General features: G+C 39.5%; 1 protein-coding gene across 8 annotated transcripts in view; it reads left to right on the top strand.

Moving 5' to 3' along the window:
* The window catches only part of TANC2 (tetratricopeptide repeat, ankyrin repeat and coiled-coil containing 2), a 247,611-nt gene that overhangs the window by 215,733 nt on the left and 12,959 nt on the right, over positions 1-18,919 (top strand). For 5 of the 8 annotated variants that reach the window (XM_045586331.1, XM_045586332.1, XM_036450637.2 and 2 more), the window contains 8 exons: positions 249-434; positions 5,693-5,786; positions 11,776-11,909; positions 12,799-12,922; positions 15,869-16,044; positions 16,598-16,730; positions 17,272-17,301; positions 18,130-18,221. In XM_045586331.1, the coding sequence (XP_045442287.1) occupies positions 249-434; positions 5,693-5,786; positions 11,776-11,909; positions 12,799-12,922; positions 15,869-16,044; positions 16,598-16,730; positions 17,272-17,301; positions 18,130-18,221 (969 nt within the window). The remainder of the gene's footprint in view (positions 1-248; positions 435-5,692; positions 5,787-11,775; positions 11,910-12,798; positions 12,923-15,868; positions 16,045-16,597; positions 16,731-17,271; positions 17,302-18,129; positions 18,222-18,919) is intronic. The other 3 variants (XM_036450640.2, XM_036450644.2, XM_036450641.2) reach the window with 1 other exon arrangement.

Genomic DNA, 18,919 nt, shown 5'->3' with positions numbered 1-18,919 from the left:
TGAAATTTCTTTTGAGAGCCAAATTTTTTAAACTTAAACTTCTTCTAATGTCACTTCTTCAAAATAGACTCGCCCAGGCTGTGGTGTTTTGTGGAAGAGCCACATCCAAGGGGCCAAAGAGTGGCATGTGGCTCGCGAGCTGCAATTTGCCGACCACGGGTCTAGGCTGTGCAGTGGGATGATGTGACTAGAGTGGGGATACAGCCCCAGTCTTCATTCTCACAGATTTCTCTGTCCCCTTCTCTTAGGTGGATCACTTGGATAAGAATGGACAGTGTGCTTTGGTCCATGCTGCACTCCGAGGTCATCTGGAGGTTGTCAAGTTTCTGATTCAGTGTGACTGGACAATGGCCAGCCAACAGCAAGGGGTGTTTAAGAAGAGCCAGGCCATCCAGCAGGCCCTCATTGCTGCAGCCAGTATGGGTTACACTGAGGTAAGAAAGGAGTCAATAAGGTTTGTTGGGGTGTGTGTGTTTTTTTCCAATCTATATATTGAAAGACTATGAGTCCAGGAGAAAAGGGTTGCATTATTGCAAAATTTCTACTCTAATTAATATGAATTAGCTTTTTGATCACTTCTTTGAGGAACAGGAAGCATAGACTCCATGAAGCAGTTAAATTCTAACCAAGGTACCTAGAATTATGGGTACAGAATGTGAGAATTGGAAAGGACCTTGGAATTTATCTAATCCAGCTCCTTCCCATCCATTCACCCCTATTTAACAGACACTGACACTAGGCTCAGAGGGATTATTTATTGAGCTGTGTCCCCGTGGATAGGCAGTGTGACATGGGAATAGCACAACATTTAGAATCTCAGAAGGACTAGATTTGAGTCTCAGCTTTGCTACTCATTAGCTCTGGACCTTGGGCAATTTACCCAATCTCTTGGACCCTTGGTTTTCCATCAGTAGAGTGAGTCTAATAAATTATTTTTACGAGGCTGTTATGAAAGGTACTTTGTAAATTGTTAAATACTATACAAACGATATTTTTGCTAACTTATTTAATTATGATAGTAATAATATAGTGGCAAAATATATGGAATTGGTAGTATACTAAGAAATGTTAACAATCAGCTATGGGAAGGAGAGTGAGTGGAACGGAAGAGGGGGGGGAAGAAGGAGAGAGAGAAAGAGAGACAGAGACAAGAGCATACATACAGTCATGCACCACCTAACATGTGCCACCTAATGACATTTTGGTCAACGACAAACCACATATATGAGTGTAGTCTCATAAGATCATAACAGAGCTAAAATTTTTTATCACCTAGTGATGTCATAGCCATTGTAATGTTGTAGTGTGATGTATTACTCATGTGTGTGTGGTATGCTAGTGGAAACAAACTTCTATCAGTTGTATAAAAGTAAAGCAGATACAGTTATGTACAGTACATAATACTTACTAATGATAATAAGTGTTATTGGTTTAAGTGTTTTGCGTACTATATTTTATCATTATTTTAGAGTGTACTCTTTCTACTTGTAAAAAAAAAAAAAGTTTGGTGTAAAACATTATGCATATTATTCCATCAGCAGCCTCACTCATCTTGTGTTTATCACCTCACCACTTTTTTGATTCAACCAGGGGATCAAATACATCATTTTCAATTGTGCTTGATTTAATCTCATGTTGTTTTGTTCATTATGGCCCCTAAATTTACTGCTAATGTTGCCAAGTAGAGGGCACATCAAGTGATTGACCTGGAAACAAAATTAAGAGTGCTCACCAGTCAGGCATGCCCCATTCCACTATAGCTTCCATCTTTAAGAACAAGAACTACACGTCAGAAGTTGTTAAAGGGTCTGCTTCATTGAAGGCAACCAGACTAAAAATTTGAAAAGGGTCTTTTATCAGACATGGAGAAATTTCTAATGACCTAGAATGTAAATCAGACACATAAGCGTATCCCTCTCAGCACTATGATGATCATGGCCAAAGCAAAATGCTTGTTTGCAATGTTGAAAGAAAAGTCTGGACCCAACTACAATGTTGAATTTACTGCAAGCTCTGGGTAGCTTAAATGATTCAAGAATCATTATTCATAATGCAGAAGTGAGTGGTGAGTCTGTGAGTGCTAATGTGAAGGCATCTGAGGAATCTTTGGAAACTCTAGATAAGCTGATCGTGGAGGAAAATTACTTGCCAGAATTTCAATATGGACAAAACCTCCCTATTCTGAAAGGGATGCCTGAAAGGACTTTCACACATAAGGAGACCAAGTGACTGCCAGGTTTCAAGGCTCTTAAGGACAGGATGACAGTCTTGCCTGGGGGCAATGCTTCAGGCTACAAATTGGAAGAAACTCTTTGTGATCTGGCACAGTAAGATGCCACTTAAAGCATATCAATATGCAGACATTGGCAATGTACTACAGGAGCAAATAAAGTTATGAATGACCCAGTTCCTCTTCCAAGATGCCCTCCTGAATTACTATGCCAGCAAAATGGAAAAGTGCTATTCAGAGCATCACATGCTTTCAAGATTTTGTTTATTGTAGATAATGATGCCGGACATCTTCCTTTTATTGGTGATCTTCATCCCAATATCAAAGTGATGTTTTTCCTCCAAACATCACCACTTTGATCAACCAATGGATCAAGGAGTTATAGCAGCTTTTAAGGCCTACTACCTAAGGAGAACCTTTGCCCAGGCTGTTGCTGCAAGTGTCGAAGACACTGGGGCACTTCCGGAAGGATTACAGTGTCTATGGCTGCATTAAGACCTTTGCTTTGGCTGGGGGTGATGTAACCAAGGAGTATAGAAATGGCATTGGAAGAAGACACTCAAGAGGTTTGTCCCTGATTTCAAAGGATTTGCCAAGGATGTGAAGGTTGCAAAAATCAACAAGGCTGTAGCTGAGATGGCAAACACTTTAACCTGGATGTGGGTGCTGATGGAACCGAGGCGCTCCTAAGGGTAGTTCCGAAGGAACTGACTAATGGGGAGTTGTTGGAACTAGAACAGGAATACATAACTGAAGAAGAGGCAAGATGAAAGGAATTGCAGAAGAAAGAGAAGAAGAATCCCTAAGAAAAATAGAAGCTTTTGAAGACCTCAATAAGTTCCTTTGAAAGTTTGAAAATATGGACTCTAACACCAAAAAAATTTTCATTAATAGTGCAGTATCTGCTGATAGACAAATTTATGATAGAAAATAAAAATTTTTTAAAGACCACCACGGACTTATTTCTGAAAAGAATGACAAGTCCTTAAGAAGAGCCTCAGGCAGGTCTTTCAGGGGATGTTCCAGAAAAAGACATTGTTTTCATAGGAGGTGACAGCTCTATACACGTTATTGCCCCTGAACACCTTCCCAAGGTACCTAGAATTATGGGCACAGAATGTGGGAATTGGAAAGGACCTTGGAATTTATCTAATCCAGTTCCTCCCCATCCTTTCACTACTGTTTCACCCCTATTTCACTCCATAGGGCAAGTTGTGGAGGTAGAAGACAATGATAGTGATGATCCTGACCCTGTGTAGGCCTAGGCTAATGTGTGTGTTTGTGTCTTAGTTTTTAACAAAAAAAAAAAGTTTAAAAATAGAAAATTTTAAATTTTAAAAATAGGAAAAATGTTATAGAATAAGGACATAAAGAAAATATTTTTTTTAATTTTTTTTCTTTTTTTGTTTAAAGTATTACAAATAGTAGTACATATGTCTCCTTTTTTATTTTTCCAATTTGTGCAGCTATACGATGTCTTTGTGTTTTAACCTAACTGTTAATACAAGAGTTGAAAGTGTGTTTTTTAATTATAAAGTTAAAAAGTTATTGAAAAAAAATTTAATTTGGTGTAGCCTAAGTGTATAGTGTTTATAAAGTCTACAGTAGTGAGACCCTAGGCCTTCACATACTCTCACCATTCACTCACTGACTCACCCAGAGCAACTTTGAGTCCTGAAAGCGCCATCATGGTAAGTGCCCTATACAGATGCAACATTTTTTTATCTTTCATTTTGTATTTTTACTGTACCTTTCCTGTAGTTAGATATTCAGATACTTAATATTGTGTTACAGTTGCCTGCAGTATTCAGTATAATAATGTGCTGTGCAGGTGTGTAGCCTAGGAGCAGTAGGCTATACCATATAGCCTAGGTGTGTAATAGGCTAAAGCATCTAGGTTTTTGTTAAGTGTACTCTAGGATGTTCAGGCAAAGACAAGATCGCCTAATAACACATTTCTGAGAACATGTGCCCATCATTAACTAATGTATGACTATACTTAAATTTATTATAAATTTCACTGATACAAAGAACATGAAGTATACAGTTTACAAATGATGAGCACAATACTCTTAATTGAATGCTAATGTTGATGTTTGCTAAATTTGTGTCATTGCCAACCTAGCAAATTGGCTATCATGCAAATCCACCACGATTTTATAAATGGAATTTGTACCCCAATTTACCCAGTAATTTTATTGTCATTAAATCTGATATGTGACCTATTATTAAACTACTTTTTGCCCTCATCCAAATTATGTTCTTAAAACTGGAAGTTCTTTCAACTTTAGCACTAAATCAAATCCTGATTTGTAATGTTTGCCAGTTTCAGGGTGTAGATACTTCTTCCATGGCCGATTTCAAGCTACCAATGTGACATCACTGAACACAAAGGTGTACACTAGGGGTGTCGAACTCAATCAGAGAAGGGGCCAAAATCTAAAATCCAGCCTAAATCGCGGGCCAAATGATTTACTGAACAGTCATAAACTGTCATTGTGATGGAAACACAGCGGAGTGCAGTGATGACAGCACGGTGCGGGCCACATTGCAAGGCCTGGCGGGACGGATTTGGCCCGCGGGCCTTGTGTTTGACACATGTGGTGTACACAGTAGCACACCATTCTGTAATATTTTCATCATACAGACACAGTAGATATAAATCATCTCAAGAGCATAAATAATTGTAAAACAGTTAAATCAGGAAATTACAAGATTTTATTTTTTAACTTTTGTTTTAAATATAATTTAATTGTGATTTAACTTTTAACAAACATCTTTGTTTAACATCGGGCTTGCAAAAGTCCTGAAATTTAAAGTTCAGCTTTCATGGGCCAGTACTAGTCAGCTCACCACTGCATAAGTTGCTTCAGTGATACAGCTACCCTATCAACTGACCTAACATGTCACCTAGGGAATATTAAGTAAAACTGGAATTTTATTATCTCTGTGAGGCTTTTTAAAACTCTCTACAGCCAAATTTCTGGGAACAGAGCTGTCACTTTCCTTTCTAATTTGCAGCCATTCCCCCATGTCCCCAAAACAGTCCTTATACTTAAAGGAGATAATTGCTCTGCTCTGAAGACCTATTGTACAAGCCCTAAGGTTGTCCATATTTATTTTATGTTTTGTTTAATGATTGGTTTTTCTGTTTTTTTGGTATTTTTATTGGGAGGATAAAGGGTTGCTTCTTTAAGTTAAATATAAGAAATATGTAATTTTTAAAAATCACATGCTATATAAGTGAATTGTGTTCAGAGAAGCATGTAAACTGTGCCGGTTAGGAACAAATGCTCATCATGGCGGCTTCGGGTTCTTTGCTAGGCCAGGCACTTCTGTTCCTTTTGTGTGCAAGAGATTTCATAACACTTGTGTCATCCAAGTAGCTTTCCAACCTCACAGGCTAGTGTCAGTAGCATAGTTTTCCACCTGAAGTTGAGCTGACACAACTTCTTGTTTCAGATTGTCTCCTACCTACTTGATCTTCCAGAAAAAGATGAAGAGGAAGTGGAGCGAGCACAGATCAACAGCTTTGACAGTCTCTGGGGAGAGACAGGTACATGTCATGGACATCACTCTCTTCTCTCATGTATGTGTTGTATGTGTGCAGAGGTGTTCTCTGCATCGCCCCACCCTCATTTTTTCTCTGGCACACCTTAGGCATCTCTCTGGTGGCTTTTGTATTGGAGACCAATTCAGCCAAAGTAAAAAGTCAAGCAATTTCCCTCTTTCAATTCGCCTTCCCTTTGGATTCCCCATACTATTAGCACCAGAGTCTTCTTTCAAACAAAACTTTTCCCTGCTCTTGTTTCCAAATATTTTTAAAAGACTGAAAGTTTCCTTACAATGTGCCAAACCAGAGCAGAAAATAGTTGTGGCCTTTCTCTTTTTTGATGTTATCCTTGTAACCGTTAGGAATAAATAATTCTCTCATCAAAATAACTCTCTTCACCTGTAGTTATAAACCAGGAGATTACATTTTTATCTACGACTCTGGCTTCACCAAAGTGCTATGGCAGAGTGGTACTTGACACAGTATGAGTCAAGTTGGTCTTGGCGGCATGAAGGTGCCACCCTGTAAAGCGCAGCCACATGCCATCTCTGTCTATAGCAAAGTGATTTCTGTGTTGCTCGGTATTTACTACATAAACAGAAGCCTCTTCCTTGTGACCTTTGTAGGAAATGATTATTGTCTTTCCCCCCAAGTCTAAACTGTAACATCTGGAGAAACATTAGTAACCTATGTGTTTTTATGGAACCAGGGCAATGAAAACTGTAGAGTCACCACAGATATGTGTCATTTTTGCCAGGAGGAGACCAATATTGAGATTGCCAAGTTAGGGAGAATATTTACCAAACAAGAAGGCTATGTGTTTTGCTTAGAGTCAGAATATTATTAAAAATAAGAAAAGATACTTGAATTCATTTAAAATTTACAATCACCTACTGAATTTCAATGTTTCCATCCATGGCAAAAATCTTACATAGGTTTCATGGCTTCTTTAACATTATGTAGAATGGTCCAAAGCCGAGGAATTTGCTTCTCAAACAATCCCTCCCTCTGTAAGAGCCAAAGGTAGCAGATGCCAGGCAGCTGCAGCTTAAGAGCCTGTGACAGATTAAAGGAAAATGTGCAGCTGGAAACGGCTGTTGTCTCTGGGGCCCCGCCCTGAGGGAAGCCAGAGGACAGACTGGGGGAAGAGACTGGCCAGGACATCAGTCCTGGAGTACGCATGTTGTGAGCGAGAGCTGCAGAAGGGACATACTGGTTTACAGTTCCTGTCAGCAAAGCCTTCCCCAGCACAGCGCTGCCATCCCTCCTAGCAGACTCCCGTGGTCAGACCATGCACATATAACCACAGGGAGAACAAAAAAGTAATGGTCTAATGGTGATAATGGATAAAAATTACAAGACTAACACATTCTAGTTGTGTATTTAAAAGAATTACTAAAAATGTTCAAGAAGGGTGTGAACTAAGTGGAAGACATTTTTATCTTATGAATTGCTTATTAAAATAAAAATTTTTGGTCTCAGGACTTTTAAAACATTTCATACTTTAAGTATGCAGTAAAGTTTGTTACATTGTCTTACACATCTATCATATCTCAAGATTGTGAAAACTCAAAGCTTCGTGTCAGTTTGATTATAATCAGAATTGTGTTTAACATGATATTTATATGAAACAGTTTCAGCATTAGAAACATAAAATGCTATTTAAATATGGCATAGGATGAAATTCATTTTGCAGTATAATTTACAGACCTATAAATTTATTTGACCTTAGAAAAATTTGCGAGAAATGATATCTTTGCTATGTAAAAATGTTCTAACAACCCACCAAAAACTATGAGTTGCTTTTCTTTCTATAGTGATGGAACTAAGTAAACATGTTCCTTTCTAACTTATAGCACATAATCATTTACAATTTATAATGATCCATTGAATTGTGATGTTTCCTCCAAAGACAAAATCTTATATATGTTTCCCTTATATAGGGAATGAAGGTCTATGATCTACAGCCAGCTGGTTGACTGCAACCTTGTTCTAAACAACATAATTTTTCCCTGAAAAAAATATGATGGTCATGATGTCTTTAACAGTCTGTACTACTTACTAAATTGAATCTAAGACATCAGTAACTATAAGAAACTATATAATCAATACATTTTGTGCCAGTACAAAAAACAACTCCACCAGTTAAACTGACACAATTCTTTATTATCAAATCAATCATAAGAGGGATTTCAATTCAGAGGTGTTAAAATGTGAAATAAAAAAGCGAATCTTAGAATCAGTGAACTATTCAGGTGCAATTTTTACATGGCAGATTTTCTAAAAGCAGATCACCAGAATATCCTTGTTGCCTTTGTCCCCATTTTGCAGCCTCTTATCCTTCCAGGTAGCATCTTCCTACATTCAGCTTTCACCCTCTTGCCGACCCCCTCCATCACACAGGGTTTTCACAGACTTTTTATGGAACAGCACAGAAGAAAAGCAACTAGGGTAACAAGATTATTTATCACTTCCTCTTCTCCTTTGTCTTATGAGCAAAACTAGGACCAGCATTAAAAGCTTGTAGCAACTCAAGGGCCTGAGCTATCCCATGGCCCAAAGGAAGCCAGTTCCCAGAGTAAAGAAGATACTCTCATTCATGCCCTCATCATCTCTTGCCTAGATTATTGCTAATACATTCTAACTGATCTTCTTGTCTATAGCCGCACCCTTTTGTGATTCATTTCCCAGATTTCAGACAAAGCAATCTTTTTGAGCCACAGTCTTCATGTCACTTTCCTGCTTATCCCCTTCAATGACCACCTGTCACATTAATTATTTATAGTATTAAGAGACCAGTCATGATCTCTAGCCTCATCTATTGCCCATCTCTCCAGTTACTCCATATACAATAAACATGCTATTTTCTTTTTTTTTTTAATATATATTTTATTGGTTTTGTACAGAGAGGAAGGGAGAGAGATAGAGAGTTAGAAACATCCATGAGAGAGAGTCACCGATCAGCTGCCTCTTGCACACCCCCTACTGGGGATATGCCCACAACCAAGGTACATGCCCTTGACCGGAATCAAACCTGGGACCTTTCAGTCCCCAAGCCGACGCTCTATCCTTTGAGCCAAACCGGTTTCGGCAAACATGCTATTTTCTACCTCACTGCCTTTATACATTCTCTGTCTGTGCCTAACATGCCTCCTCCTTGCCTTTGAATGCCTGTGTGTCTCCTATTCTCTTTCAGCCTCAAGCTCTTCCCTAACTCTTCTTCCCCTGTGACACCTCCATACAACCAACCTCCATGGACTTATTTCTGTTGTATATATCACACTGTATAGTAATTTATTTGTTTATCTGTGATTCTAACTGAACCATGAGTTCCTTAAGAGCAGAGACTGTGTCTGACAAGTAGCTCAATAAATGTTTAATTAATGTTTTGGATAGCAGTGATCAGTGTTTGTCTCACAACACCCCCTCCCGTTGGTCTTACATGGCCTGTCTGCTGCACTCTTTCTAGGTTGAAAAAAAAACAACAAAGAACCATTTGCTTCACTGTGTTCTATTTAGTGTCAGCATCCCATCCAAACAGACTGGCTTTTCCCCAACTCTGAGCTATGTCCTGTCTGCCTCTTCATACTCCTTAGTTTTTTCCATCTGGAAAAGGACCATTTATGTCATATAATCTCATCAGATGCTGACAAGCTAGCGAGCAAATTTTGTTACTGATCTCGAAGGAAGAGATTTGGCTCCACACTGTTGTGCTTGCACTGAGAATCAGTTTGTTGTTTTTATAGAACTGGCTTTACCTTAATCTTTTTTCTTTTATTTCCCAAAAAAAAAGTTTTAACAGTTTTTGATAAGGCTTCTATAAAATCCAGCCAAAGAAACTCCTTGCTTTTGGATTTTGAAAAGCACAGATCCCATTTTACATAGTTGTGTTGCTCTGAGATGAAATTGGCCAGCTGTGTTAATGACCATATCCAGCTATCAGCTTTGAGATATGAATTCCTGCCAAATTACATCATAACCTAAGACGATACAACAAAGAAAAAAGCCAAATAAAACATTCCCTCTCGTATAAATGTGCAATCCAATGGGTTGAAATGAGCCAACCGGAGCGATATAACTCCAGGTTAGAGTGGACAGTATAAGTTTAGTTTTCAAGATGGGCCCTGGTTATGCATGTCAACTGTATTCTGTGAACTGGCATCATTGCTGAAAGGCTGATTCTGAAATACTGTGCATATTTTTTCTAGGGCATTATAAATTCTTTTGTGAAAAATAATGTATTTGTCCCACTTTTCCCATACAGAGGATATTAAAAGGGAAGTTTGCTACAACCCTGTCACCTACTTAGTGGCTACTTTAAATGGGATCAGAACATGGGAGTTAGAAATTTTCCAAATTATTTGTTTTATGTGCCAACAAGGTGATTCTATGATTCTTCACAAGTATCTAACTCAGTCAAGTTCTTAACCCTCTCCCCAGTTTTACTGAGATATAATTGATATATGACATTGTGTAAGTTTCAGGTATACAATGTTATAATGTCCATTCAAGTTCTTAAACTGCTCTGATGTTCTAACCCAAGAATTAAAGTGTTGTTGTTTCTGAACTATTAGAAATATAAACTTGAGAAAGAAGGAAGATCACTTTGATTTGAAGAATAAGAGACAAAATTTCTTTATCAAGTCAATAGTCAGACCCATCAATACCTATACACATCCATTGGTGGTTTAGAAATGACCCTCACCCCAGGTAGAACCAGGCCACTTATCATTTGTGAGAAACAGGACAGAAATAATGTTAGGACTTTTCAAATAAAACTGAAAGTGCACGCCGGAACCGGTTTGGCTCAGTGGATAGAGCGTCGGCCTGCAGATTGAAGGGTCCCGGGTTCGATTCCGGTCAGGGGCATGTACCTTAGTTGCGGGCACATCCCCAGTAGGGGGTGCGCAAGAGGCATCTGATCAATGATTCTCTCTCATCGATGTTTCCAACTCTCTATCCCTCTCTCTTCCTCTCTGTAAAAAATCAATAAAATATATGTTTTAAAATAAATAAAATAAAACTGGAAGTGCACATAGGACAAGGCATAGGTGCATCTAGTTTGAGTGAACATATCTTCTAAAATTGCCCTTCTTAAGCCCTTATCATTGAGGAAGGAAAAGATTACTTAAAGGTTTATCTTGGTGGAAATTACAGGTCGTCTTGGTTTTGCACATGAGTCAGTTGTGGATAAATTTGGCCAAGCCAAAGACAAAATGCTATAATTTACACTTGAAAAAGATCATAAATGACCATTTGATTTAAATATCCATTGCTTCCCTCATTAGATACCAACTGCATCAAAGATCATAAACAAAGAACAGCAACAAGGAAAGACCGTTTAAGTTTCTTTCTGCTGTGTCCCTTATACTCACGATAGCTAATTTCTATCTGTGACCCCATCTTTATATTGACAAGAAAAGAGCCTTTGTCACACCTCTCATCTCACCTTGAACACTTCTGATCCTCATATAAAAATGGTTGCAGATATACTAGAAATGTCTGCCTCAACTAAGGAAGGAAAGAAAAACTGGCCCAAGGCCCGTGGACTGCAGTTTCTAACTTTGGTTCTTGGGTTTAAGGGCCCAAGAACAGGTGGCCACAGATTGTCCCCAGCTAATTCTAAAAACAAGACCTTACTTTGCCAAGGCCTTTCTCCCTGCATTCCAGCCACACATAGACCAGCAGAAGATATGTAGCTAGGAAAGAGGTACCAAAAGAGAGTCAAGGTAGGAAAAAATAAAATGAAGTAAGTTTGATCAAAGGTAATTTTTCAGTAAATATGTACTTAAAATTGTTTCTATATATTATAAATAAGCCCATTTTAATGTAGTTTTATTCATGTAAGTTTTCATGACAAAAGTAGCTAAAATCATTCTTGGAGATAAAGTAGCAATTATATTAATCAAACACAGATATACTGCCATGTTTAACACACAGGATTAGAGATTGCAAGAGCCACCTGTTTTCAGTCTGTGTTCTCTGCCCTTAGCCCTGACAGCTGCAGCCGGAAGGGGCAAACTGGAGGTATGTCGTCTGCTCTTGGAACAAGGGGCAGCAGTGGCCCAGCCAAACCGTCGAGGGGCAGTGCCCCTATTCAGCACTGTTCGCCAGGGCCACTGGCAGGTAAGCAGGGAAGCTACTTCCAGGACCACAGGCAAGAATGAATTCTAGGTGGGAAGTTTGAATGCATAGAGAGAGATAAAAAAAAGAATCACAGAATTTGAGTTACCCAGCAATCATCACTTTCGAGGACTTGGGTATTTGTTATTAATATTCCACAGTTGAGAATATGTCAAAAAGTTAACATTCAGAATCATCTAGATTGTATAGAAAGACTGGCTACTTTTGGCCTTGCCTTAGAATTTCCTTTTTCCAGAGAACATTTCACAGTATCCACAAGTTCTTGGAGAGGTTCATATTTCAACAGATCCCTGCTAACCATTTATTTGCAGGTGTCTGAGATTTGCTAAAAGAAAATGTGGTGTATATAAATTTTAGTTATGCAGTCTTTCCAGATGTTTGGTTTCTGTATAAATGCTAATTTGTACACTTAGGATGGAAAAGGTAACAACCTTTTCAAAGTACTTGAGAAGAAAAAAGGCTGTAGAAGCCAAACAGTGCTAAAGAGTTGAGACTCTCATAGTATTCAGTTCAGTCACAAATATTCACTGCAGGTAGCTTTGCAACTTCTAGAGGTCAGTAAAATGGCACCAACACAGGAGGTGACTTGTGTTGGAGCTTAGTTATGGGATTGCTTAGTCATTGATCATTATTATCTTTTTTTTTTTTAATTATTTAATGGCTGAGTTGAGCATTCAGAGTTGAATTCTTCACATTTAGCTGTCCCTACTAGAGTCATAGATCAGATCACATGGTATAAGGACTGTGTGGAATTTGAGGGGTGCTTGCAGTGGAAAGTTAGGTAGGGGTTCACACAGTGTCTGGGATAGCATGCCTGTGTCTGCTCAGCAGCTCTTCCTGTATAATTGGCTCCTGTTTCTCGAACTTGCAGATAGTTGATCTTTTGCTCACCCATGGAGCTGACGTCAACATGGCAGACAAGCAAGGTCGGACTCCCTTGATGATGGCTGCTTCTGAAGGCCATCTGGGAACTGTGGACTTTCTACTTGCACAAGGTTAGTCTTGGGCTGCCAGAGCTGGATTGTTAGTGCCCATAATTTCCAGGGATGGATTCCAAGAAATGTTAAGAAAGGTATTATTAATCCTTGTGGCTTGAGGGATCTTTAGTATTCTAACTAAATTAACAGATTCAAACTCTTAAGTTAAAGAGTTTGAATAGCCGAAACCGGTTTGGCTCAGTGGTAGAGCGTCGGTCTGCGGACTGAAAGGTCTCAGGTTCGATTCCAGTCAAGGGCATGTACCTTGGTTGCTGGCACATCCCCAGTAGGGGGTGTGCAAGAGGCAGCTGGTCGATGTTTCTCTCTCATCGATGTTTCTAGCTCTCTATCTCTCTCCCTTCCTTTCTGTAAAAAACCAATAAAATATATATTAAAAAAAAAAGAGTTTGAATAATCACCAAACTTTGCATTTTAATATATAGTCAATAAATGGTCATCTTCCAGTGATTGTATTTTGACTTTAACTTTATCAATTATTGCCGGGACCGGTTTGACTCAGTGGATAGAGCGTCAGCCTGCAGACTGAAAGGTCCCGGGTTCGATTCCAGTAAAGGCATGTACCTTGGTTGCGGGCACATCCCCGGTAGGGGGTGTGCAAGAGGCAGCTGATCGATGATTCTCTCTCATCGATGTTTCTAACTCTCTATCCCTCTCTCTTCCTCTCTGTGAAAAATCAATAAAATATATATATTTTTTAAAAACTTTATCAATTATTTTGCAGTCTTGCACAACTAATATTTTTCTTATATCCAAAGAAGGCAGCTGGAGTTTAAGACAATTGCTGACAATGGTGCCCTATTTGAGGACTCAGGATATTATTACCCTCCTCTTGTAATAAATGCCTTTTGACATTTACCAATATTCACATATTCTTGGTGAATGGGAAATAAGTTAAAGAATACACACCACCATCAAAACATTTCAGATTGCTTTTGATTGCTGTGACCTCAGTTACCTGCGCAGAACAGTTATCTGCAGGGCCTCTGCAGTGGAAAAGCTGGGGTCACTGCTGACTCTGCACTACTATTTAGTGGAACTTGAGTATTTATTTGCATGAAGCAGGAGGTAGTGTGATTGTGACTGGTCTTAATGATTCCATTCTAGTTAGCTTCTCCTGTTAGTAAACTGGACCAAAAACATCTATCCATAAGCACATACACTTCAAGGAAACCAGCTTCCTGAAGAATCACGCCCAGGTTGGAGCAGCTAAGGGTAAATGAGTTAGGATGAAGAGGTTTCTTCTAAGATTTTAAACCACAACTTGGTCAAACACTTACTGGATCTTTAGCTATATCTTCCAAAGAAGATTTGTATCCACAACCTCAGGCTCAAAAGGTGGGGTCAGAATCAGAGAACTGCTCTTCCCGAATGCAAAGAAGTTCTTGCTTCCTCAGTACAAGCTACCAAATAAGCCTGGTTTCATGATACCTCTTCTCAGTTCTGCTTAGAGGGAGTTGGCTGAGGAAGTGGGATGTGCCTAGATTCCCAGGATAAGATGTGGCAGGAGTAAATGTCTCAGGACAACCCAAGGCTCCTGGAAAGGCAGGAGCTCCTCAGCCATTGACCTTGAAGTCACTGCACATTCCAATAGAAGATCATCAGGCACCGATTCCAGGAAGTTCTTCTCCCTTAACCACTGCAGAGATTCTGATCTTTGCACTATTTAATTTTTCACACTTAAATCAGAAACTTTTACTAAATCAACAAATTCTATGAACAGTTACTTAGCCCATGTTATTTTTAGAACTCAATGCCAGGAAATGTGAGTAATTTTTTAAAATTAATATACTATAATCTGTGCCCTTTCAAAGGGTCCATAATCTTGTAAGGAAGTGATGAAACAGAGATAAATAACTACCTTAAAAAGCAGAGAATCCTGAGTGCTCTGGTAAAGGTATTTGAGTTAGAATAGGACAGACATTGAAATATGAATAGTAAAAATGTTCTGTGCTCAGGGAAGGGGAGTAATGTAATTGAAAGGTTAAAACGGAGGAACAGTGTTCCCTGTCCACTAAGTTGATCTCTAATTTAGTGAGTATAATGTGCCAGCTGTGTAAAAAGAATTATCTTAGGTTCCCTTTGAAACTAGCAAGAAGTAGTAGGCTCTTTGCCATCCAGAAGCTTACAATTTAAGCTGAGAACCAAGTGTATATAGAATTTTAGGCTAATTACAAAATGTGTCAATTGAGCTTGATCTTTACAGATGAAAATTGACATTTTGAAGGCAGATGCAGACTATAAAAGTGGCTTAGACAGTGGGCATGAAGTATCGAAGGCTGACTAGTTCAATTAAACTTTAAATTTCCTCTATGTCCTGGGTCTCTTTCCATAACTCCATTTCCCTCACATTCTGTCAAGGAGTTTATACTATTATATAAATGAAAACTTTCACTGAGTTCAGAAAACATTGAGAATTTAAAAGATTAACTACAGAATAAGGTGACATATTAAGCAAACTTAAGAGGAAGTAACAGTGAACCACAAGAAGCTTGAAGACGGGGATTGGAGATGGTTCCTAGGAAATAGGCTGAAGTGAGGCAACTTGTGGCGGGCAGGAGGGAGCAGGGAAGAGATATCCTGCACATGGAAGCAACATAACCAAAAGTGAGGGTTCAGGAACATTTATGGGAGGTTCTTGAGGCAGTGAGTACATCCATTTTGCCAAAGTAGAGGATTCTCACAGGGAAGTAGGGAACTAAAGAACAGAGGTTGTGCTTGGGATAGATTGTGGAGGACCTGGAATGCCCAGTAAAACAGCTGGACTTTCTTCTCTTCTACTAGCAGTTTGTAGGATCGATTTTTTTTAACAGTTTTTATTGAAAGGTAACTCACAGGCCAGAAACAAAAGCTGTACTTCAGCAGAATGTACGCTGTAAGTTCAACACTCCCTTCTGCTATTAATTTTCATGTTTCCTCAGCCCTGCCTTATACTTGCTCTCATAGGTGCCTCCATTGCTCTGATGGACAAAGAAGGGTTGACAGCCCTCAGCTGGGCTTGTTTGAAGGGTCATCTCTCTGTAGTACGTTCACTGGTAGATAATGGAGCTGCCACAGACCATGCTGACAAGAATGGCCGAACCCCATTGGATCTGGCAGCTTTCTATGGTGATGCTGAGGTGGTGAGTGTCTTTAAACAAACTTCACAGTGGTAGGGATAGGGGAGTGTTCCCTGTGCAGTAACTTGATCTCTAATTTAATGATTATGACGTACCAAATGTGTGAAAAGAATTATCTTAAGTTCTCTTTGAAACTAGCAAGGAAATAATAGGCTCTTTGCCATTCAAAGCTTATAATTTTAAGCTAGAACCAAGTATATCTTGAATTTTCCATCCATAATGCTATCTAGCGTTGAGGATTACATGTGGTGATTTCTTTTTTTTTTTTAATTAAATTATTATCTGTGTACATATTTTAACATTGCCCCTCCCAAACATACCCTCCCTCCCCAGAGTTTTGTGTCCATTGGTTGTAAAGTTCTTGGAGCTATACTTTAGAGGACAGAAAAATTCAAAACACCACTAAAGACCAAGCATAAAGGTATGGCCTAAAATACCATGGCTACTCAGTCTGGTTCAGACCAGCAGTTGAATAAAGGGCAGGCAGCAGCCAGAACCCTAGGTGGAGCTGAATCATTGCATTTATGTTAACTCCTCTATTTGATCCATGTGCTAGGTCCAGTTTCTGGTGGATCACGGGGCCATGATCGAGCATGTGGATTACAGTGGAATGCGCCCGTTGGATAGGGCAGTGGGGTGCCGGAACACTTCCGTCGTTGTCACTCTTCTGAAGAAAGGAGCCAAGATAGGTAGGAAAAAGGAAGAAGGTGCTGGCCATCTGTGCCCAGAGGCCAGACTGGTCCAGTGGTCTGGCTGCCTTGGGTGTTTGGTGTGAGTGTATATAGTTTCCCCTCTGCCCTGGCCCAAATACTGTCCAAGTAAACAGGAAGGCTCTTGGCCCAGAGAAAGCCATCTGAGCCATGGTCTACACTACCCTGAGTAAAATCACATGGTTCTCTGCCATGCCCCTTGTAGCCTTACCCAGGAGGCTGCTCTGAACCTTCAGCACATCTTAGTGCTAGTGCCTCTATATCAGCCCCACCCTGTGAGCATCCCGGATCCCTGCACGGCCGTGAGCCTTTGCTTCCCTTGCTCTGTATGTGCTTCAGATCCTTAAGCCCCTGCTGCTGCTGCCCCATTCGCTCCCCACCCACAGACCTGTAGACAAGGGTTGGCTTATATGCTGGCTTTTTTGCTGCCTGCCTCTCACTGCTGCTTTTTCCTTCTTTTTCACCTTCATCCATTTTTTTTTCCTCTCCTACAACTTTTTGTTTTCTCCTTTCTTTGAAGGTTGTCAGACGTTACCGAGTCGCCCACGAGGTATATTTCACCGCTGTCAGCATCAGGCGTGGTCTGATGGCTTGGTCAGCTTTGCCTTCTCCTCTTTGATTTAGCCTGCATGAGTTCCCCTCACCTCTAATCTTTTAATTTACTTCACCTTAAAAGAAGATTTTTTTAAATAACTGTTGTAGAGAATAACTTGAACTTTTCATAACTAACCCTAAAAAGCTTAGTTGGTAAATAATTCAGGCATCTGTAAACTAATCAGTTTAACCTTTTCTTTCTCTTTGGGGGTAAAATAGTCCTCAATAATGTTGGCTTGTCTCATGTCTTTCTGACATTGGGACTGTGCTCCTGGTACACAATAAATCCAGGAGTCCTACTCAATACTTAAAAATTAAGGGAGCCTTTAGACTCTTGAATGGTTTCTCTCTGCAAAGTGCATATTTAAATATTAATAAAATAAATAGTTGGGGCCTTTGAGTCCCAAATTATAAAGTAACTTTCTCTTTTTGGATGTTTAAAATCTTATAGTGATATTTAATGTAAACCCTTTCTCCCTTTTTTTTTAATTTAAAATAACTCCAAACTAAGCTATTGTCTGCCCAAATACAGTATGCAGACTTTGCTGCCCTCTTGTGGTACAAACTCAGTTCAGACATTCTTATTTTAAGGTGAATACAGTCCAGTGCAGCTTCTAGGCAGTGGGAGTCATTAAGATACTCCCAGGTCCAAAAGATGAGGAAATTCTTGTGGAGCAAGTTGTTCTCTCAGCAGAAATTCCCCCAGGATGTTTTTTTCACCTAGCTTCCTACCACCCTTACATTGTATGAGTTTTTTACCCATCATGCATCCTGTACACTACAGGTCCAGCCACATGGGCGATGGCCACCTCCAAACCAGACATCATGATCATCCTGTTGAGCAAGCTGATGGAAGAGGGGGACATGTTTTATAAGGTGAGGGGAAGAAGGAACGAAGTTTCCTCAAAACAGCCACTGACTGTTTTCTACGTATGGAACCTACCGAAGTCTTGACAGTTCTCCTCTTCGGTCCTAGAGACAAAGGGAGAATGCCATCCCTCCGTGCCCCGCTCATAAATTGAAAATCCAGGCTTTTCACCTTCTCAACAAGAGAGCAAGAATAGCCTACACATTCCTGTAGCTGATCAACCTAAAGACCTAGTTTAACCACTATTAGGCAGTTACATAGATTCTACATGGAATCTGTTAAGTGGGACCTGAAAATTCATGAGACAAGTCAAAGTAGAATAATGTAGTGCAGATATTTTCAGTCCATGGAAAAGAGTGTTGATCTTGTCTTTCATATTTAATATATACATAGATTTAAGAGTCTATAATAATAATTTATCACTATCTCTGAGAAAGGTAAGACAACCAAGACAGCAATTAGAAGATTTGCTTGAAGTCACTCATTGAATGACAAGAACAATAAAAAGAATGGAGTCTTTTTGTGCTCACAACTCAAGCTGAGGGCTCCATGTCCTCCTAGCACAAAAACTCACGGCCTATAGGAAGTTCCTTAAGAACATTCCATGTCAGAATTACCGTGTTATGTTAAGATTAGCTGAATCGTCCTCTCCTGAAGGTAAACAAACACAAATTCAGCCAGCTTTGGGCATTGGGCCTCACTGAGA

The sequence above is a fragment of the Pipistrellus kuhlii genome, unplaced genomic scaffold, assembly GCF_014108245.1.
Source record: "Pipistrellus kuhlii isolate mPipKuh1 unplaced genomic scaffold, mPipKuh1.p scaffold_m20_p_22, whole genome shotgun sequence".
Classification (NCBI taxonomy): Eukaryota; Metazoa; Chordata; class Mammalia; order Chiroptera; family Vespertilionidae; genus Pipistrellus; species Pipistrellus kuhlii.
Note: the sequence above shows the minus strand (reverse complement) of the source record. Positions and strands in the feature narration are given on the sequence as shown.